This window comes from Salmo salar, chromosome 15, assembly GCF_965601325.2.
Source record: "Salmo salar chromosome 15, fSalSal1, whole genome shotgun sequence".
Taxonomy (NCBI): Eukaryota; Metazoa; Chordata; class Actinopteri; order Salmoniformes; family Salmonidae; genus Salmo; species Salmo salar.
Genome location: NC_138305.1, coordinates 33,777,748 through 33,801,035, shown reverse-complemented (window position 1 = coordinate 33,801,035; position 23,288 = coordinate 33,777,748). Strand labels below are relative to the sequence as shown.

At 40.3% G+C, this 23,288-nt stretch overlaps 1 protein-coding gene across 3 annotated transcripts; it reads right to left on the bottom strand.

Moving 5' to 3' along the window:
* Window positions 1–3,768: 3,768 nt before the first annotated feature.
* On the bottom strand, window positions 3,769–6,890 carry hlx (H2.0-like homeobox protein). 3 transcript variants are annotated; one of them, XM_014143904.3, is made up of 4 exons: window positions 6,316–6,885; window positions 5,632–5,793; window positions 5,212–5,396; window positions 3,769–4,472 (listed from the first exon to the last, which is right to left on the bottom strand). In XM_014143904.3, exons 1-4 carry the CDS (start codon window positions 6,749–6,751, stop codon window positions 4,155–4,157), a joined length of 1,101 nt encoding a protein of 366 aa, XP_013999379.1. In that variant the 5' UTR covers window positions 6,752–6,885; the 3' UTR covers window positions 3,769–4,154.
* Window positions 6,891–23,288: the final 16,398 nt, after the last annotated feature.

Here is a 23,288-nt window from a genome sequence, read left to right as displayed (position 1 = left end):
AACACTGAGATTTGTGGCATTACAGCAGACTTCTCCGTCAGCCAATCAAACAACCTCACAGATAATGCCTCAAAGACCTTGAGACTTCAGTCATAATAATCCCTCAACCAATGTGTTTGGAAGCAGAACCTCCATGGTTTTTCCAAAGGCAGTTTGTTTTAAACAGTCACTTTTTCAAAAGGTTGAATATGAGGAAATCTGTGAGGCTGATTTGTTTTATGGGCTAGCCCGGCTCTGAATTGCCAGGACATATAGGACAGGTTTTAAGGGAGGGAGGGAGACTGACATTACATATGGGCCAGATGGATTTTCTCCTATCCTGGTCATAAAAGTTCTTAGGACAGTTCACAAATCAAGGCCTTGCAGTATTATGTTAAGCGTTTGGGATTGTTATTGTTATTTTATGTTTGTAAATACTCGTGTAATTTACAACTTTTCAAGGATCATTCGAGAATCAACCCACCCTGACGTTTTATGTGTGTGCTTAACAGTTGCTACTTGGCTGATAAACTGTCTAGAGCTGTGAGGATATATTCCATGGAAACATGCTCAGCGTAATAACAGAAGAACAACCAACTTTCTACAGTTTTGAATTAAGACCTGGGATTATAATACTGCACCTAGGATACTTTATAGCTATAAGCTCCTTGTTTTATGTGCAAGGGCATTTTATTTATTTAGTCGAATGGTTTTTGGTGTAAAATGTCCTCTGAAAGGAAAGAAGAGGGCAGCAGGTAGCAGGCGAGGAGAGGGGAAAATGAAAAGTGAAATTCAAGATGGTGCCGGGCTTAAACGGAAAACGTCCGTTCTCCAGGGGCCAGTCGTCTTTCCGGAGAAGAGGAAAGTGGACCCCACGGTGGAGAGAGCTTCTGGTGGTCTGAGCCGGGCTGCCTCCCAGGGTCACTGTCTATGAAGTTGTTTCCCTGACACAAGCCTCGGATAAAGGTCCTTTCAATGGTCACAATGGTCTCAACCTCCTTGACGTAATGGTATTAATGTACTAGGCTACGCGCCTCCCAAACGAAAGTTGATATCATGAAGCTGCTTCCATATTTGGATTTTGGAGTAATCCCTATAGGCCTATCTGAGATGGGTTTACTTTTAGCATTTGTTGATATGGCTGGAATAGTGGCAAAACTACTACAATAGGCCTCATAAAAGTAATGGTATTTTATATAGATGAATACTAGAATTGGCCATGTTTGTCAGTAATGTCATTTATTGACGTTTATTAACGCTCCTTATGAATAATAGTCACATGACACGATCAAGTCAATGGACCCTATCAATACAATATGTTCATACATGTCCAAGTTTAGGCAACATGTGGACTACACCGCCATTCAACTACAACACGATCCAGTCTGATGACAGGGAGGATTTGACATGTTTCATTGAAGAGAGAACAGGGACGTTATAGATTTATGAGTGTCTTTTAACATCTAATAATTCTCACAGACACTGATGGACATAACAGACATGTAACATGGGGGGGGGGGGGGGGGGGGGGGGGGCTGCATAATGGTGCTAGGACATCAGGTTGATTATACAACATTAAAACGTGCAATTGACTGCATGTCATTCAGTGTGCAGGATGTGTGCATGTATTTCAAGATGAAGTTATCTGGAATGTACTTCAGTTCATAAAGTTCCCTTCAATCAATATTCACTTTGAAATGTATTACAATACGCATTTATTTGTTCCTAATGATGAAGAATAACAATATATCATCATTTGACTTTTGACAATCAAATTTGTCTGTTTCCTTTATTTTCGTACATTCAGCGAATAAGAGATGTGTGTTTGTATAAATGATGTTATTTCATTCAGAGACTTCTTTACAAATGTTGAATATTTTGGTCAACTTTACAGGCCTACACATAAAGAGAATACCAATGTAGGCTACATTACATTCATTTGCAAAGTTCCATGTAGGCCTAGGCCATGCAGATATAGAACATACTTATAGGAATGTGCCTTATAGGAATGTGGTGAGAATTATAAAAGACGTTTATAAATGTGACGTTTATTGCCTTATTGCTGTAATCAATTAAATATATATGTTTTTAAAACAGGGCATTTAGCAACCAACTGTATTGCTTGTCGGCCAGTTTAAGAGAGAAGCATTGGAGGTCCATACATGGAGTAGGGTTTGATTCTTAGATCTGCACCTGGATACATAAAATATAGGGCTACTCATCCGTTTCGTCGATGATATCTGCAGCCAGCGAATGTATACAAACTATAAATTCCCCCTCTTTTTTTGCGCCAGATTTCTTCTGAATAAAATTCTTTGGAGGAAAGGGCTTAGCCTTAGCGGAATTACATTAACATGCCCAGATAAAAAGTCTTGGAAGCCAAGATATGTCCAAATTTTCATTTATCAAGAGCTTATGATTCCGATAGGCAACAAACGGTCTTTGTGAAGTAGCCCGAGCGAGGCTTGACAGGATGGCATCGTTATCCTGTCTCTGTGATGCATGCTGTTGGTGTTGCGCGTATAGGCATGTTTTCACTTTAATCTCCTATCCAACTCTTGACTCCGCTCGAGTACATTTGTATTCACATTTTTCATCAGGAAAAACCAAAAGGTATTTTAAGGCTTGAAATGCTAAATTAGGCCAAACCCACAAATGTGCAGGTATCACTAAAGAGAAAGAAAAAATGTGCTTCGATAGTATTATACAACTATTGCACAGAATATGTTCACACTTCCAGTGGGTCTGGACCAAGTGAAGTAATACGCCCTAACACCTTAGGTCCATAATGCTGCACTACAATATTGGCTCTAGGGCTTAAGCTAATAAATAGTGATTAGACCTATTTTTACTACAAGAAGTTTGACATAACCTGCTATCAATAACATAGGCTTGTGGCATGTGTTTAAATGCAATTGAAAAGTTGTTATTACACCAATATTGTGTGTGTAAGTAGCATAGTGGACTGCTAAATAAGGCGTATATAATTATTCATGACTTCGGCTGACTCAACTTCATTGGTCACTCACTGAATCTCAGAATTATGAGGAGGCCTATTTGTAGGCTGATGTGTAGGCAGATTTTTTATTTAGCCATCACCTTATTTTAGACACTTTAATGAATCTATGTCAATTATTTACATAGAGTTAATCAATGCAACACGAGAAGATAGCGTACATTCGCTTGGGCAAACTGCTCGTTGAAAACCCATGTGGATTTTTTTTTTCTTAACGACTTGCCTAACTTGCATTCGTAAATACAAACGATGAAATGGTGTTGGAATTGTGAGAGAGTGTGACTAATTTGAAAAGCCCTGATAAGTTTGATCTATTTAGAGAAAACTGACGAGAAGTTACACTGACGAGAAGTTACATGCTCCACCATATTACGACTGGGTCAATAACTGTGTCCATTTCGGTTTGAGTGTACCCATGCTGCTTGACTTATACCCAGAAATCGAAATTTGACTTAATGAATGACGTAATTGTAATATATAATGATATATTCCAGTCCTCATAGTAATGATTCCTTCACACAGTGAAATAAGGCCTACGTGGCAGTGAAGTCCAAGACGAATTCATTTAAGGCTACTAAAATAAACGTTAATATCCACTTCAGAGCACTGTTTTGAGAGCGAATATTTTAGGCTAGTCAAGACCTTGTCAGGTGTGAGTTGTCTCTCCTTCAGTGTTGTTTTCAATATTCCATTATTCCCCTAAAGAGAAGTTAATAATGTCCCCAAACTAATAATATTCTATATACATAAAATTATTTTTTTTTAATCGAAAATCAAAAGTAAGAAACTTTTTATTTACAATATTTTCAGTGCAAATAATTATTGACAAACATATAATACAACAATATTTATCAACGCTTCCACAGTAAATTACATGTAACATTGTGTCATGTTTTTGGATTTCAGGACACGGAATAAGTGGTTCAGATTAAAATTCACAACAGAATATTTCCTTCAGTTGAGGAAAAAGTCATGCACATCGCCTAATACTGACTGACAGAGCTGAAAGATGGAGGGAGTCATAATGTCCCATACACGCGGTAGAGTATCCTACTGGCCCTCCACTTTACGACAACTCCGCTCTGTATATCCATTTTTCAAAATAATATTTATATTAAATTATACATTTGACATAAAAAAAGAACGTTTGACTGTGCACTCATATTAACATTTGCGATGATGGCACAGCTTCTGTAAGGGCACTGACTGAGTTCGCCTCCTCGGTACTCACAGGGATGGCCCCGGTCATGATCACACTAGTCTTGTTGTGCTCAGAAATGTCCATGTCACTCTTGTCCTCCTGTCCATCCTCGAAATCGGACTCGCTTGCTTCGCTCTCACACTCGGACTCTTCCGGCTCCTTGGACTCGGCCTCTGTCAGTGACTTGTCCGGCGTCTCCTTCTCCTTATCTTTCTGTGCCTGGGCTTCTTTCGAATGCCTCCACTTCATGCGCCTGTTTTGGAACCACACTTTGACCTGCGGAGAAAGTGCACGAGCTCGTTTAGACGTCGTCGGCCTGAGCCTGAGGCCTGTAACTCGCCAACAGGTTGACAATGACATCGCCAAAAGGTTGACAATGAAATATGCTTCATAGAAATATGACCCATAGAGCGACATAGTGGAGAGCATTAAGGCCAGCCTCTACGCAACACAACAATACCTTCTTGATAAGGAAATCATAGTCTAAATGTATAATTAAACAACTGTACAGTAGCCTAGGTAGGCTACAATGAAGTTAATGTAGAATAAAAAAACAAAACGATTTTGCGTAAAGATGGGCATACATGGCGTAAAGGTGGTCCTAGCCTACAAGAACAACACAAATACTAATAAAACATCATATATATACATTACATTTGTATTGCTTAACCCCAAAGTGGTTAGGTAAAACTATAACCTTCATCCGTTTGCAATAATTCGTTGTAATCGACTTTCATTTCCTTAGAAGTTCTCCATTGAGCAATTGTGTAGTTGCCTACTGGGCTATATTACGGGGTGTGTCCTCCTCTGAGTGGAGGCTTCCTGTGTAACAGCACAAGGCCAAGTTTGATTGTTTTACACTATTATGTCTTTCCATCTCAAGAATCAAGGATTCAAAAAAATACCTCCAGATTTGCATGGTCTATGCTTAAACATGGTTAATTGAAAAGGCCTGCTTGTCCATAGGATAGCCTAATTGAGGCTTATAGGCTACAGTAACGTGCACGTATCTTACCTGTGCGTCTGTTAGGCCAAGCATTGCAGCCAGTTGTTTTCTGTCGGGTTTGGTGACGTATTTCTGTATTTCGAATCGTTTCTCAAGCCCTTTTCTTTGCAGGTTGGAGAAGACCGCCCGCGACCAGGACCTCTTCCTTTTGTACGTCTGTGGCATCGTGTCTTTAGTAAGGACAGCATATGGACCTGTATAAATAAAGGGACATAAAGGTTGAGCAATGTTATTTATTCGTTCAAAATTCAAAGTGTAACGATCTTTGGTCAATTATACTCTGCAGAAATACAAGAACAACATAACGTATGCCTGTGGTTTTTAAAAGCAAAGTCTGAATATGAAAGGCTATGTAAAAATATTGTTCGAATCCTTAAAAGCGCTGTGTGCGTAAAAAGGCCATTTGAAATATGCGGACGGCTACACTACCTGGAAAGGTGTCTTGAAACTGATGCTGCCCTGATTGCCTGGCGCTGTTTAGTGAGCTCATCATGGAGGACGCGTCGCTCATCCCCGGGTCTATGGATGCGAAGTACTGGCTCGCTGGCTGGATCCCTGACTGACGGTTCGAGCTAACAATGGACGTGAGATCTGTCACAGGGCGAGAGATGAGTAAGAAATTACCGCAACGTATACACGAGTATTCAACGTTGAAACTTTTCAGCTAAAAATTAACTTTGTGTGCGAGTCTGAATGTTGTCTGAAGCTAGATAGTTCCTAATTTTATAGTTTGGCAACTGTGGAACCTTGGATAGTCATATAGAGGTTTTTCTATGAGTGCGTAAAGGATCAAAAGTACGTGTTGCCTCAGTGGTGTTGCTGCCTTCAAGGTCAGTACTTCAAATCAAATCAAATCAATTGTATTGGTCACATACACATATTTAGCAGATGTTATTGCGGGTGTAGCGAAATGCGTGTGTTCCTAGCTCCAACAGTCCAACAATGCAACAGTACTTTGTAAACGTATATTTAAGTCAATTTAGCCATCTTATAAAAATGTGCCTTTACAACATAATGGCATTCTTAAATGCTTTCTTTGGCAATGAGAACCTTGATGTAGGCTATACATTAGGTCTTTTAGAGAATTCAGTGAAAAGTGAACTTCAAGCATACCTCTTAAAGACGATATGTCTTTTGTTTTGGGGTCGAAGTCTGTTGACAATATCCGATCGATTCCGAACTTGAGGTCCTTGCTTGAAGGTGGGGGAGCTTGTTGGGAGCTGAGACTCGTTCTAGATACCGAAGTTAAGTGTATTCCGTGTCTGTGATACGGAGACCCGGGGTTCACTCTCCCACCGTAGATCGACTGCTCTGGCCCCACCGGTGAAGGACGCAATGGCGATCCAGATGCGTGAACCTGAGAACGGTGTCCCATATGAGTCATGAGGGCCGAGGATCCCGGGATGTTCTCAGCATCACCGACCTGCAAAATGTCAGCAATGCAAAAGGAGGGCTTCTTCATTGTATCCATAGCGAAACCACCCGCGCAATAAGCAGACCAAAGACTAAAATTCGATGCATAAAACGGGTTGAGTCCGGCCGTATACATCCTTAACTCGTAATGCTGCCCCTCGGTTTATCAGAAATGACAATACAACAATAAATTCGGGATACAACTCTTAGTTAAGTGTAGTAAGAGAAAGCTGCCGTCTTTATGTAAGTGCCAGAAATCTGTATCAAACAACTCTGAAATGTAAGTCTTTGGTCTAAGTACTTCCACAGTGAAGTTTCTCCTCTGACACTGATTGGTTGCTTTTTAGCCAATAGAAGTTTGGTCTCGAACACCGAAACACGCCCTTGTGATGGAGATACGCATAGTTAAGTGTTGCTAATGACAGCGACATGCTCGATGACCTCTTGAATATCTACATAAACATTTTCAACTGCAGCCACCGACACCATCATCATCTTCGTCACCACCTTCATCGTCTTCATGGATGGCAGCAGCAACAACAACAATAAATGCAAGTGCAATATGAACATGTAAAAATATATGTTATACTAATGTCATGTAATGTAATAGTAATGTAACAATAATGTGTATTCTTGCACTTAGCTTTTAGACATTCGGCTTTGTTTCTGAACAAGTAAAAAAAAAACGTAGATAAAAATCTGATCTCTAGGCTTTAGGCCTGCAAATGGAATCATATGTTCATATTATTTTCTGCTAAACATTGTGGTGGTTCGGTTGAGTTTTTATCGTTGAAATGGAAAAACAACTGACTTTCAAACGATGTAGGCTCCAAAAAGTTAACACGGTCAATAAATAAGACCTTACTTATTTGAAAAATAGCTCATTTTTTTTGCGTCATAGGCCTTACTAAATTTCAGGCAATATCATCAATCGAACATCTTAAATACATCTGGGTTACAAGCCAATTTAAGAAAAGTAACGTGATCTACACGATATAGGCAGCTAGAGTGCAGGAAACTAGAGAGTTTCTATTAGAATTCAGGTCATCCTGTTTTTGATGGGCTGTGATTCGTGCTAGATTTGTCCCGAAATACAACCTGTTTTAGTATTTTAGGATTCAAGTGAAATCTTTATTTCATCCGGAGCAGAGGAGGGAAACTTTATAATGACTGTTGCAACTTCCTTTTTCAATATTTGTGCAACTTTATCTTGACCTGCAAGTTGCATGGTGACGCAAATCCGCCCCTATGCTCATAATAAACAGAGGAAATCTTTTCCCCTCTAAAACGAAAAGACAATAACTTCAGAGGCCATACTTCATCCGTATTCCAGACTCGCATGTTTCTCAAAGAGTAACGAACATAATGGGGGACTGATTATTATGACAATGACAACATATCAAAGGGTAAACTAGATGTTATTATTATTGTAGGGATGGGAATGTAAGTGTTGTCATTTTCAATTCGGGGGAACATTTAGACATTAGCCTAACTAGGCGTTAGATTGGCTTTTATAACACATAGGTAAGGCAATAGCCATATACCAGATATTTATACAGTGCTTTTTATTAAACAGGAGTCATCATGTATTACAATAAAACATTGAATGAATGCATAAATACTAAATAATCCTAATTAATCTGTTAAAGGTGAAGTCTAATAATAATACAAAATAAACAACGACAACAATAATAATAATACTTTACTTTTAATAATGAACAATCGTATTCATATTGATAATGATGAATAATAACATACTTTACTTTTTTATTATAATATAAACACATTTTACTCATGGCTACAATTTAGCAGTGTGTGTGTGTGTGTGTGTGTGTGTGTGTGTGTGTGTGTGTGTGTGTGTGTGTGTGTGTGTGTGTGTGTGTGTGTGTGTGTGTGTGTGTGTGTGTGTGTGTGTGTGTGTGTGTGTGTGTCCTACAAATTCGATTGTAACTCCCAAATTCCCACATCACATAGGCCCATGCATGTACTGTTTTTAATCCATTGTCATTATGTGCGCCGCTCATCCTCCAACTGCATTCATTAGACTTGATTCATTCCCTGAAGAAACTGTGACCCTGGCCTGACTGCCTCCTGTCACGGTGTTTTCGAGTGACACTTTTCCAGGTTAAAATTAGAAATGAAATGTAACGTTTACCCTGGATCATGCAGTTAACACAATCCAGGGAAAAGGATGTAGCAGAGGCACAGCGGGATAACAAGCCTCAGTTATGTCAGGTTCTGGTGAGCCTTCAGAGGGAAGCATACATGGGCGGATTGGCCATCTGGCAATTCTGGCAATGCCCGAAGGACAATCTTTTATTGGGGTGGGCTGGTGGATATATATATATATACACTGAACAAAAATATATACACTGAACAAAAATATCAACACAACATGTAAAGTGTAGGTCCTATGTTTCATGAGCTGAAATAACAGATACAATACATTTTCCATATGCACAAAAAGCTTATTTCTCTCAAATTTTGGGCATAACTTTGTTTACATCCCCGTTAGTGACCATTTCTCCTTTGCCAAGATAATCCATCCATCTGACAGGTGTGGCATATCAAGAAGCCAATTAAACTGCATGATTATTACACAATGAAAGGCCACTCTAAAATATGCAGTCTCAAGTTTTGAGGGAGCATGCAAATGGTATGCATATGGAAGGTATGTTCACCAGAGCTGTTGCCAGAGAATTGAATGTTAATTTCTCTACCGTAAGCCGCCTCCAACATCCTTTCAGAGAATTTGCCAGTATGTCCAACCGGCCTCACAACCGCAGACCACGTGTATGGCGTCATGTAGGCTAGCAGTTTGCTGATGTCAATGTTGTGAATAGAGTTCCCCATGGTGGCGGTGGGGTTATGGTATTGGCAGGCATAAACTACGGACAACGAACACAATTGCATTTTATCGATGGTAATTTAAATGCATAGAAATACCATGACGTGATCCTGAGTCCCATTGTGAGGCCCATTTTTTTTAAGGTATCTGTGACCAACAGATGCATATCTGTATTCCCAGTCGTGAAATCCATAGATTACGGCCTAATGTATTTATTTCAATTGACTGATTTCCTCAAATGAACCATAACTCAGTTAAATCTTTGAAATTGTTGCATGTTGCATTTATATTATTGTTCAGTATATTTTAAATGGGCCTGTTTTTTTATGACTTTTGCACAATTTCTCTGTTGTCATAATAATCTGTATTGAGCGTTTGGCTGACCAGTGGGCAACGGCCGGCCCCCATACCGAGATGAGCCGGCCCGTTTTTGTGATTGGCTGTGCTGAGGTGTCGCAAATTCACGTTCATAGTCAAATGCGCATCATCAAAAAAAAAAGTGAGATCTGCTCTGACTCTCACTCAGTCAGAACTGAAACTCATGGATCATAAAAAAACGGAAAGATGGTGCCAAAAAAGTTAGCGATAAAAAAAAGGTTATTGATGCCGACGCTGCTAAACGCCCAAAATAAACCTATTTATATGCAAAAAGTTCTGCTGGTCCGAGTGCTGTGTCTGTGTCTGTGAGAAATGACAGACCTGCTGCTGCTGCCACTGCACGGTGCAGTTGAAGTAAGAAGAAAACAGAGAAAGACACACCCAGGCACACTGACACAGATCATGTAGCCTACTGCTGCAAATTAGGCCTAATATTCTGGCTTTATATTGTATGACATGGTAGGCTAATTAAGGAAGGGGGGATTTGGGGGAACATTTAGACATTAGCCTAACTAGGCGTTAGATTGGCTTTTATAACACATAGGTAAGGCAATAGCCATCTACTAGATATTTATACAGTGCTTTTTATTAAACACAAGTCATCATGTATTACAATAAAACATTGAATGAATGCATAAATGCTAAATAATCCTAATTAATCTGTTAAAGATGAAGTCTAATAATAATACAAAATAAACAGCAAAAACAAAATAATAATAATACTTTACTTTCAATAATGAACACTCATATTCATATTGATAATGATGAATAATAACATACTTACCTTTTTTATTATAATATAAACACATTTTACTCATGGCTACAATTTAGTAGTGTGTGTGTGTGTGTGTGTGTGTGTGGTGTGTGTGTGTGTGTGTGTGTGTGTGTGTGTGTGTGTGTGTGTGTGTGTGTGTGTGTGTGTGTGTGTGTGTGTGTGTGTGTGTGTGCTGATGAGCTTTCAGAGGGAAGCATACATGGGCGGATTGGCCATCTGGCAATTCTGGCAAATGCCAGAAGGACCATCTTTTATTGGGGTGAACTGGTGGAATATATATATATATATATATATACTGAACAAAAAATATAAACACAACATGTAAAGTGTAGGTCCTATATTTCATGAGCTGAAATAACAGATCCAAGACATTTTTCATATGCACAAAAAGCTTATTTCTCTCAAATGTTGTGCACAACTTTGTTTACATCCCTGTTAGTGACCATTTCTCCTTTACCAAGATAATCCACCCATCTGACAGGTGTGGCATATCAAGAAAACAATTAAACTGCATGGTTATTACACAGGTGCACCTTGTGCTGGGGACAATAAAAGGCCACTCTAAAATGTGCATTCTCAAGTTTTGAGGGAGCGTGCAAATTGGTATGCTTATGGCAGGAATGTCCACCAGAGCTGTTGCCAGAGAATTGAATGTTAATTTCTCTACCGTAAGCCAACTCCAGCATTGTTTCAGAGAATTTGGCAGTATGTCCAACTGGCCTCACAACCGGGTCATGTGGGCGAGCAGTTTGCTGATGTCAATGTTGTGAACAGAGTTCCCCATGATGGCGGTGGGGTCATGATTTGGGCAGACATAATCTACGGACAACGAACACAATTGCATTTTATCAATGGCAAATTGAATGCACAGAAATATCGTGACGAGATACCAGAGTCCCATTGTGAGGCCCATTTATTTTAAGGTATCTGTGACCAACAGATGCATATCTGTATTCCCAGTCGTGAAATTCATAGATTACGGCCTAATTTATTTATTTCAATTGACTGATTTCCTCAAATGAACCCTAACTCAGTTAAATCTTTGAAATTGTTGCATGTTGCATTTATATTATTGTTCAGTATATTTTAAATGGGCCTGTTTTTTTTTTAATTACTTTTGCCCAATTTCTCTGTTGTCATAATTATCTGTATTGAGCGTTTGGCTGACCAGGCTGTGCTGAGGTGTCGCAAATTCACGTTCATAGTCAAATGCGCATCATCAAAAAAAAGGTGAGATCTGCTCTGACTCTCACTGTCAGAACTGAAACTCATGGATCATAAAAAACGGAAACATGGTGCAAAAAAAAAGTTAGAGAGATAAAAAAAAGGTTATTGATGCCGACGCTGTTAAATGTCCGAAATTAATCGATTTATATGCAAAAAGTTCTGCTGGTCCGAGTGCCGTGTCTGTGAGAAATGACAGACCTGCTGCTGCTGCCACTGCAGCAGATGACAGTGGGGCAGTCGAGGTAGGAAGAAAACAGAGAAAGACACACCCAGGCACACTGACACAGATCATGTAGCCTACTGCTGCAAATTAGGCCTAATATTCTGGCTTTATATTGTATGACATAGTAGGCTAATTAAGGAAGGGGGGATTTGGGGGAACATTTAGACAATAGCCTAACTAGGCGTTAGATTGGCTTTTATAACACATAGGTAAAGCAATAGCCATCTACTAGATATTTATACAGTGCTTTTTATTAAACACAAGTCATCATGTATTACAATAAAACATTGTCGGGGTCTCTCTGTGTATTGTAATTGTTTTATCAATGTTTAGGCTATTTGCTTCGCTTGTAAATCTGTGTCTTCACGCAGCAAGGCAACTAGGGTTTCTGAACTGTAGCAGAGAACGGTTGCACCTGACCTCCCCTCCTCCCGCGTGTATTTCCATTGTTAGAGCTCGACTTGCCAATATAATAGATCATATTTGACTGTGGTGACTAAGGACTCTGGTGTCAGATTACATTCCCGCCTAAAATCGAATTATTTCATCCGAGGGCCCGTCACTGATTTGTGGAAGGATACGCATACGCGACACTGTCAAACGAAGCCCAAAACTGGAAATCTGTACGCATCCACAGAAACTAGTCCCGTCGTTCTATGACAAACACAGAAAGGTTTAAATCGAATTCAATAGAGGAAAACAGAGAGAGCAGAGGACAGACTCTGACACAGATGTACTGCCAGTTCCCTGTCTGTATATGTAGCCTAGTATTAAACACAGCTAAGTGGGTAGGGCACCCATTTGCGATACACGTTGTTAGGCTGTTATAAAGTATTATGAGCCAATTGTCATCTATTATGCATTGATTTCGTGATTTTTTTATTTGTCTGAAAATGTGTGTTTATTCATTCACAACTAGGATGTTGCTGGGCCCAGTACAGGCAGTGTGGTCTCATCATCTTCCGGTCACAGTGATGCTAGGCACAACACAGCCAGCTCAGCTGCTGCAGCAGAGTCAACTGTAGTGGGGATAGGAAGACAACACAGAGAGAGAAACACACACACACACACACACACACACACACACACACACACACACACACACACACACACACACACACACACACACACACACACACACACACACACACAGTCAATACTGCTGCCATTATTTACCTTTATACACATCCCAGCATATGCTGTAGTATTCATACTCAGTGGTGACCCTGTTTTGAGCCCCACATTTTTAGCAAAAAAAAAAGCATGTTATTTTGGCATTAATATATGTCACATATCAGTTTGCACACTCTCTATATATAAACTCCCAGTAATTTATTGGGTAAATCAGGCTAAATCGCCACTGTTCATAGTATATTCATAGTATTTTCTGGATATTCCTATTGTGTATATATTTGTATTACCATTCCTACTAAAATATTTTTCTATTACTTTGTTGTGTATATATCTATATATATGTGTGTGTGTGTGTGTGTGTGTTGCACTCTTAAGGAGAGCCTGTGAGTACGTATTTCACCGCAACATTTACATCTTGTATTCTGTGCATGTGATCAATAGACTCGCTGTGATGTGGGCTGGTGGGGCTAAAATGCTAGGACTGAATTTTTGGCCCAGTCCGCCCCTGTTAAAACATGAAGACAAGCTGAAACACGTCAAAGCACTGGAGTCTTTATTTTACACTCTGGAATGTCATACAATAGTGCCATTTCATTGGTCAATCATTTCATATGTGATTGAATGTTATGTTTGTCCAGTTCAAAATGAAAGTATGACCCATGTGACATACTGTAGGCCTATTCAGTGATTGTTTCAGTTCTATTATAATTGTTATTGCCTTTAGTTTTCAATTACATCAATGCAGGATTGTATTACAAAACTATAACAAAATATGGGTGGCATAAGACCAATAACATTCTAATAGCATATTGTCAATTTATAAAAGACATTGTGCTTTGCATTGTACTGTATGTTGGAAAGGTTGGTTGAGGCTGTCAGAACTTCTTTAGGCTTCTTTAGGCTTTTAACATGTTGAAAATAAAATGTAAAACTACACGAGTCCAAGTCAACACTTTTTGATTAAAACCAGTTTGACAGCTACAGCGCAGCTGACCATTGAGAGCCAGCATTCACAAGCCTATTGTTGTCAGTTGATTGCTCTGTGTGTATTTTACAGGAAGCCTTATCAGACCTCAGGAAAGCTGAATGAGCGCCTCAGCCAACAACTGTCTCGGATCAAGAAGTTGGGAGGGACGCAAATTAAATAATTTCCATTATTAAACAGAGAATTATTACTCCCCTTTGGTAAAACTTAGACCGAGGCCAAGATTACTATTTCTGGAAATGTTTGTCTCAGGAAGGAACTTTCACAGATTTAATGGGACCTGGGCCATTGTACATGGCCTTCTGTATGGCATGGTGCCATCGTTTCCACAGCAACAAAAAAAGTTAAGGGAGTTATCCAAAGTGAATTGAAAACAGGTTTGTCCCATCTATGTGACCCCAAATGTGTCTTTTATTATATTCAATAATATTTGAATCAGTTCTGTTCAATAGCCCCCATGTTATGAGGGAACCCGGCTCTCCACATGTGTAAAAAGGTCTCGAGATGTTTTTGAGGATTGTTTCAGGGTGTTTGTTTAGCCAATGGTGCAACAAACATCAATTGTCTGTGTTATGTCTGTGGTCCATATGAGTAATAAACTGTGTGGTAGGGGTGGGACACAGGTTAGCACATCAAATAAATCCCCACAACAGGCCTCTGTAAACTATTAGGACATAGACCCAATTATCCAGGTTTTTAATCTGATAGGGGAGAGCTCTAATGTGTTCATGTATTTGTGATGGTAACATCATGTAAATGCATTAGGACCCTTTTGGAGACTGTTTTTTATATATTTTTTATTTTATTCTAGATACTTGGAGGCCTATCCATGTTGATCTGTTGCTAAGGGCCCGGTCAAGTGGATCGAAGCTAGTTCCTTGGATACAGTGGCCTGGGAGCCCCAGCTGCCCATCAGTGGAGACGGGACTCATCACGCAGGAAACATAAACATTGAAATATCAAAATCTTCCAGCGCTGATCATGGGAAAATATGGAAACCTCAAGGATTTTATCCTACCCTTTAGGCCAGCAAGCACCATCAGGAGAGTTCACAACCAAAGCTGAATGTCTCCACAGTTCTTGTGGTTTAAGGCCATATTAAACTAAAACTTAAAATGATTAACCAAAGACATCATTACAATCACATTATTGTAAAGGAAGATCCTGAAAGGATACAGTGTGGTCGAAATGCCCCCCCCCACCCCCCCACCACAGTTCTCCTGCGCTTTCCCCCACACAAGAGGACGTAGATAAAGACATTAGGTGGTCATTAGGTGGTCATTGGGAGTGGTAGACTAACCACACTCTCCTCAGTCTGCCCTGTCGTTTAAACAATCGAAGAGCTTCTTTAATGGAAGCTTTTAAATATGATGGTGTCCCACTGTCTGTACATTAACAACTTATGTGTTTACTTTAAAACGGCCCTGGTGCAGATTAAAGTCGCTCCCCTCCGTGCCTCTTGTGACTGGTGCCTTTAAGGTCTTCCGATTACTCGCTGGGTCAATGTACACAGGGTTAAACCATGTTTGCTGAGCACTCTGGGGTCGCAGTGCTAAATAGGAGAGGAGACTAATGGAAACGCAAAAGGTCATCATAACAAACCATTACTGCTTCTTCTCTCCAGTGTCCTGGCATGCATCCCAGGAGGCCAAAAAGAGAAAAGGCACCGCGCACATAATGACGCCCATGTGACCGTTGGCTCGGGTCGCACTCCGCAACCCCGCGCAAAAAAGAAAACTTCTCAATTTATAGACTCTATTTAAGCATGGTCTGTGACTGCCAGTGATCAATTTTGCATGTGTTTACCACAACCCTTCACTATTGAGGAAAAGCAGAGCCTCCCAGTGCGGAGGAGATCTATACCCGTGTCACACTGTCCCAGGGGCAGCGCTTGCTGCGTAAATTAATTGTAATAACACGCCACTATTGAAACAAATGTGCAAATGATCGGGTGGGAATTCTAAACAACAATGGAACCGGAGGCTGCAGAGTAGCAGGTGCTGACAGTATGTGGACACCCCTTCAAATTAGTGTATTCGACTATTTCAGCCACACCCATTGCTCACAGGTGTATACAATCTAGCACATAGCCATGCAATCTCCATAGACAAACATTGGCAGTAGAATGGCCCATACCGAAGAGTTCAGGGACTTTCAATATGGCACCCTCAATGGATGCCACCTTTCCAACAAGCCAGTTCATAAAATTTCTGCCATGCTAGAGCTGCCCTGGTCAACTGTAAGTGCTGTTATTGTGAAGTGGAAACGTCTAGGAGCAACAACAGCTCAGCTGTGAAGTGGTAGGCCACACAAGCTCACAGAATGGGACTGCTGAGTGCTGAAGTGCATAGCACGTAAAAATCGTCTGTCCTCGCGTTGCAACACTCGCAACTGAGATCCAAACTGCCTCTGGAAGCAACGTCAGCACAAGAACTGCTCGTTGGGAGCTTCATGGAAAGAGTTTCCATTTCCGAGCAGCCGTACACAAGCCTAAGATGACCATGCGCAATGCCAAGCATCGGCTGGAGTGGTGTAAAGTTCGCAGCCATTGTACTCTGGACCAGTGGAAACACGAACTCTGGAGTGATGAATCACGCTTCACCATCTGGCAGTCCGATGGATTAATCTGGGTTTGGCAGATGCCAGGAGAACACTACCTGCCCGAGTACATAGTGCCAACTGTAACATTTGATGCACGAGGGATAATGGTATGGGGCTGTTTTTCATGGTTCTGGCTAGGCCCCTTAGTTCCAGTGAAGGGAAATCTTAATGCTACAGAATACAATGTCATTCTAGACGATTCTGTGCTTCCAACATTGTGGCAATAGTTTAGGGAAGGCCCTTTCCTGTTTCAGCATGACAATGTCCCCCTGCACAAAGCGAGGTCCATATAGAAATAGTTTGTTGAGATCGGTGTGGAAGAACTGGCCTGCACAAAGCCCTGACCTCAACCCCATCGAACATCTTTGGAATGAATTGGAACGCTGACGCCTAATCGCCCAACATCAGAGCCCGACCTCACTAATGCTCTTGAGGCTGAATCAAGCAAGCCCCTGCAGCGTGCGTGCGTGATCCCGTGTGTGAGCGCACGTGTGGTTATAAGTCTCACAGATTACTAGAGCTGGATAACGTTCGATATCTATAATAGGCCTGGAACATTACCTAGGCCTAGTTATTTTGACTTCAGAAAATGATGTTGTTATACCTCTGTACTTGATTTGTGGTCGCTACCAAAACAATTATATCAAGGTTATGATCGGGCGTGTTCTCACAAAGCGACATTTTACACCGCAGGTATCAACTTGATGGATTCCAGTTTTGTCAACGCTCCAGAGCTGTCTAAACAGACCGTGTTTTATAACCTCTGAAAGTACAGCTGTCAAAATTACGAATAGCCTCAACCATAATTGTCATTAAAACAGAAACATCATCTAAGCAATGACAAAATAAAATAATAACATAAATTGAACACCCATAATGGTTATTTTGTTTAATTTCCGAGTCGTCATCGCTTCTAAATCCACATAGGCCTAATTCAATCACGAATCTGGGTATTCATTTGACATAGGCATAAATCAAATTGTATAGCGTCGAATATACACTAAAGTATAAACATGAATAAATGATTCATTTTGTGAGCAAGACAAGAAACCTACGTCCAATTCTTTCCTATATGCTCTCGTGCCTAGGACTATATTATATCCTAACGTTTTGAAAAATGCATATAGGGCTGGACGTCTTTGGATGGCAGTAGTGTTTTCTCTAATCAATAAATCAGCGTTTCCTTTTTTTGTGCAGTTTTTATTAGGGACGTCTGGACAGCCACAGAAGGCAACAATGCACTTTCACTTATCAGGATCACACCCCAGGGAGAAGAGGTTCGGAGGAGAACATCCATAGATCCAGTTAAAAACACAACAGTAATAGTTTTCCACACTATCCCAAGCGCCTTATATTTCATGTACCATTTAAATATAAATTGCCTTTCAAAACATATTTTCTCGTGCCAGCCTAAGGACACATCGACACGTTTTCACCCAGTCGGCTCGGGGATTCGAACCAGCGACCTTTCGGTTACTGTCCCAACGCGGCCTCTTAACCGCTAGGCTATCTGCTGCCCATATACAGATACTACAGTAGCCCATTTTTTTATTATGCAAATCAGTTACTTTGGAGGCACGTCAAGGTACTTTGGTGCTATGAACACTCTAGTGCCTTGTGCATATCTGTAGTCTAATTGAATTTATTCATGCTATTTAAATAAATAAATTAAAGTGATTATATTACATTAAATGTGTTTATTGCTTGTCAAATAATAATTATCTCTAGAGGCTATCGTTTCCAAAGAAGGGTTATTAAATTAAGGCTTTTGGGCAAGTAAACTACACACAATAAAATTATAATATCTAATGTCAAGACAATAATGTTCAATTATCCAATCAACAGATTTCAGGCCCACACACACATTTAAAAAAGTATAAACGCAACATACAACAATGTCAAACATTTTACTGAGTTACAGTTCATATAAGGAAATCAGTAAATTTAAATGAATTCATTAGGCTCTAATCCATGGATTTCACATCACTGGGCTGGGGGTGCAGCCATGGGTGGGCCTTGGAGGGCATAGGCCCACCCACTTGTCAGCCAGGCCCACCCACTGGGTAGCCAGGCCCAGCAAATCAGAATGAGTTTTTCCCCACAAAAGGGCTTTATTACAGACAGAAATACTCCTCAGACGATCCCGCAGGTGAAGAAGCCGGATGTGTAGGTCCTGGGCTGCGGTTGTGAGGCCGGTTGGAAGTACTGCCAAATTCTCTAAAACGACATTGGAGGCAGCTTATGGTAGAGAAATGAACAATCAATTCTCTGGCAACAGCTCTGGTGGACATTCCTGCAGTCAGCATGCCAATTGCACGCTCCCTCAAAAGCTCTGTGGGATTGTGTTGTGTGACAACTCTGCATATTTTAAAGTGGCCTTTTATTGTCATGTTGTTTAATCAGCTTCTTGATATGCCACACCTGTCAGGTGGATGGATTATCGTGGCAAAGGGGAAATGCTCACTACATGTTGCGTTTATATTTTTGTTCAGTGTAAAAAAAAAAAACTTAAAACATTGCCTTTATTAAAATGTTTATAAGGTGCAGGCCAAGCCTACCTGGTTGTGATGATACCCTACTTATAAATTATTTAGACTACATTACTAAGATAATGGGATCACCTAAACTATTATCACAGAGCCTCTCCATTTTAATCAAACACACTACTTATTCACCGATTAGGCTACAGTATCTACGGCATCCTTTTAATATAGTCTAACACCACTTTTGAAATCGGATACATTTTTTGGTCATAAATCCGTCTGTTATGCACATGATTGTTTTTTTTACGCGCTCAACTATGTGATCAGACATTCTGGTCCTCATGCAGGTCTTTACTTGGTGCCCTTATTATAGCATAATAAACTCAATACACAGGTCAACTTTAACAAAATGCTGTCATCTAGTGGTGGTTCTTAGAAACAATCTGGCATCTAAAAAGTGAAAATGAGCATGGCTGCTTTTACACAGGCAGCCCAAACCTGAGCTTTCAACCAATTATTGGCAAAATAGCTAATCTGATTGGTCGAAGGCACAATTAGTGGGCGGGGGAGAAAAAAAAAAATCGGGTAATTGGGCTACCTGTGTAAACGCAGCCATAGAGACATAGGCCTGTCTATGAGCGTTATGGCAGCGACTGTAGAATATTGCACATAAATAACGGAAAACATTAACAAAATGTCAGTCAGATTCGGATGCTGAGGGCGATGCAATAAAATCTGTTAACCTGGGTTCAGTTATGTGTAGAAAAACATGCTATTTTTCTCTAAATCATCACTGCACGTCCCAACGACATCTCAATCCGGATAACACTTTAGGCTATGTATAGTGCATTGAGTGTGAGCCAGTCGAACAGGGTTCCGGTCGAACAGGGTTCCGATATAGAGCCCATGAGACTCGTTCAATCCAGGAGCAGTGAGCATATTTTGGACCAGGCGCATCTTCACTTCAGCACGTAGGCCTAGGCTAATGCACAACATGCTTGTCAAATGCGAATAATTTACGACAGGTGGGATTCATCCCGTTAACGTATCCCAATAAACAATCTATTTGTCTTTCCTCATAGCACAAATTCAGCTGTGGTAAGAATGTTAAAGATTCAGCTGTCCACTTGTGAATTGACAGTCTGCTGTGGAAATGAACTGCCCCCCTAAAGAGACACTTTCAATTCAGTTTCATTGTTCCATTTTAGGCTAAATGGCAAGTTCTAAAATGGCAGCACACGCGGTTTCTTTTGTTAGGCATTCGTAGTTTATCCACTTTTCAGAATCGGCCATTAAATTTACATTGTCTTCTACTCTTACGATGAAAACTTTGAGCTTGAATGACCAGGCATACCCAGGTTTTCAGAACAAAATTATATTGGGTTGAGTTGAAGCCATAGCCATTTTACTACATTACCACATATGTTACAACCAAGCCATGACATTTGATGGAAATATTAACTTTCAGTTTCCTGTAGGGGGAAACCCAATCTAATGGCACCACAAAATCTGAGAAAACACATGATCAATCACTGACTGGACGGTCCAGATGAGCCAGATGCAGTTTGTCTATTGGAGATGGTTGGAGTTGGCATTGAGGTCATGCTCGGGTTTAACCTCTGACCTCAAGAAGGGCCTAAACCATTAGGGAGGAAGTTCCATGGAAGCAGGCAGGGCCAGGCAGACATTAAATCCAGCCGGTGGTCCTGTGGTGGTCTGATAGGACACAGGTGACACCTGCACTTGATATGATATTAATTTCACACAATATAGCTGGAATCCTTAATGGTGAAACGGCCACATCCGTTTGCGATATTAGAACAACAAAGTTACTGCAAACTTTTTTCCCCCTGGACATCATTGCACAGCAAAAAAAAATTGTTTTACCCTGATGCATGACACTCCCCACATCTGCCAAGTCAACAAAACAATAACAATGGTCATGGGGTGGACAGTGCTGCTGTTTCCCCCTACTGCAGAGTCCATATTTCAAACCGAGGTAAGTTGGTTTTATATTCACATATTCGGACATTCAACAGACACTCAACAGACATTCATCAGACATTCGCCAAAAGCCATTTAAAAATGTAAAAATCAATAACTAACTCACAGTTTGTCACAGAATCATCAAATAGACATGATTTATCTATAAAATGTCTAGCATACTTTTACAACCTTTGTTTTGACTAGAAATTCCAGTTTTGACTAGATAGAAACACATTAAATCTATAAAATGCAATTTCAAGCGGTATAAATCAATAACTAATTCACCGTTTGTCATACAAACATCAAGGTAGGTATGATTTATTCTATAAATGTCTATCATGCTTTTACAACCTTTGTTTTGAGGACAAATTCCAGTTATGACTTGATAGAAATACATAAAATCTATAAAATGCCATTTAAAGCGGTATAAATCAATAACTACAGTTGAAGTCAGAAGTTTACATACACCTTAGCCAAAAATATTGCAACTCAGTTTTGCACAATTCCTGACATTTAATCCTAGTAAAAATTCCCTGTCAGTTAGGATCACCACTTTATTTCAAGAATGTGAATGAGAGAATGAGTTATTTCAGCTTTAATTTCTTTCATCACATTCCCAGTGGGTCAGAAGTTTACATACACTCAATTAGTATTTGGTAGCATTGCCTTTAAATTGTTTAACTTGGGTCAAACGTTTCGGGTAGCCTTCCACAAGCTTCCCACAATACGTTTGGTGAATTTTGGCCCATTCCTCCTGACAGAGCTGGTGTAACTGAATCAGATTTGTAGGCCTCCTTGCTTGCACACACTTTTTCAGTTCTGCCCACACATTTTCTATAGGATTGAGGTCAGGGCTTTGTGATGGCTCCTCCAATACCTTGACTTGGTTGTCCTTAAGCCATTTTGCCACAACTTTGAAGTATGCTTGGGGTCAATGTCCATTTGGAAGACCCATTTGCGACCAAGCTTTAACTTCCTGACTGATGTCTTGAGATGTTGCTTCAATATATCCACATAATTTTCCTTCCTCATGTAGCCATCTATTTTGTGAAGTGCACCAGTCCCTCCTGCAGCAAAGCACCCCCACAACATGATGCTGCCACCCCCGTGCTTCACGGTTGGGATGTTGTTCTTCGGCTTGCAAGCCTCCCCCTTTTTCCTCCTAGCATAACGATGGTCATTATGGCCAAACAGTTCTATTTTTGTTTCATCAGACCAGAGGACATTTCTCCAAAAAGTATGATCTTTGTCCCCATGTGCAGTTGTAAACCGAAGTCCGTCTTTTTTATGCCGGTTTTGAAGCAGTGGTTTCTTCCTTGCTGAGCGGCCTTTCAGGTTATGTCGATATAGGATTTGTTTTACTGTGGATATAGATACTTTGTACCTGTTTCCTCCAGCATCTTCACAAGGTCCTTTGCTGTTGTTCTGGGATTGATTTGCACTTTTCGCACCAAAGTACGTTCATCTCAAGGAGACAGAACGCGTCTCCTTCCTGAGCGGTACGACGGCTGCGTGGTCCCATGGGGTTTATACTTGCGTACTATTGTTTGTACAGATGAACATGGTACCTTCAGGCATTTGGAAATTGCTCCCAAGGATGAACCAGACTTGTGGAGGTCTACAATATTTTTCTGAGGTCTTGGCTGATTTATTTTGATTTCCCCATGATGTCAAGCAAAGAGGCACTGAGTTTGAAGGTAGGCCTTGAAATACATCCACAGGTACACCTCCAATTGGCTCAAATTATGTCAATTAGCCTATCAGAACCTTCTAAAGCCATGACATAATTTTCTGGAATTTTCCAAGCTGTTTAAAGGCACAGTCAACTTAGTATATGTACACTTCTGACCCACTGGAATTGTGATACAGTGAATTATAAGTCTGTAAACAATTGTTGGAAAAATTACTCTTGTCATGCACAAAGTAGGTGTCCTAACCGACTTGCCAGAACTATAGTTTGTTAACAAGAAATTTGTGGATTGGTTGAAAAACAAGTTTTAATAACTCCAACCTAAGTGTATGTAAACTTCTGA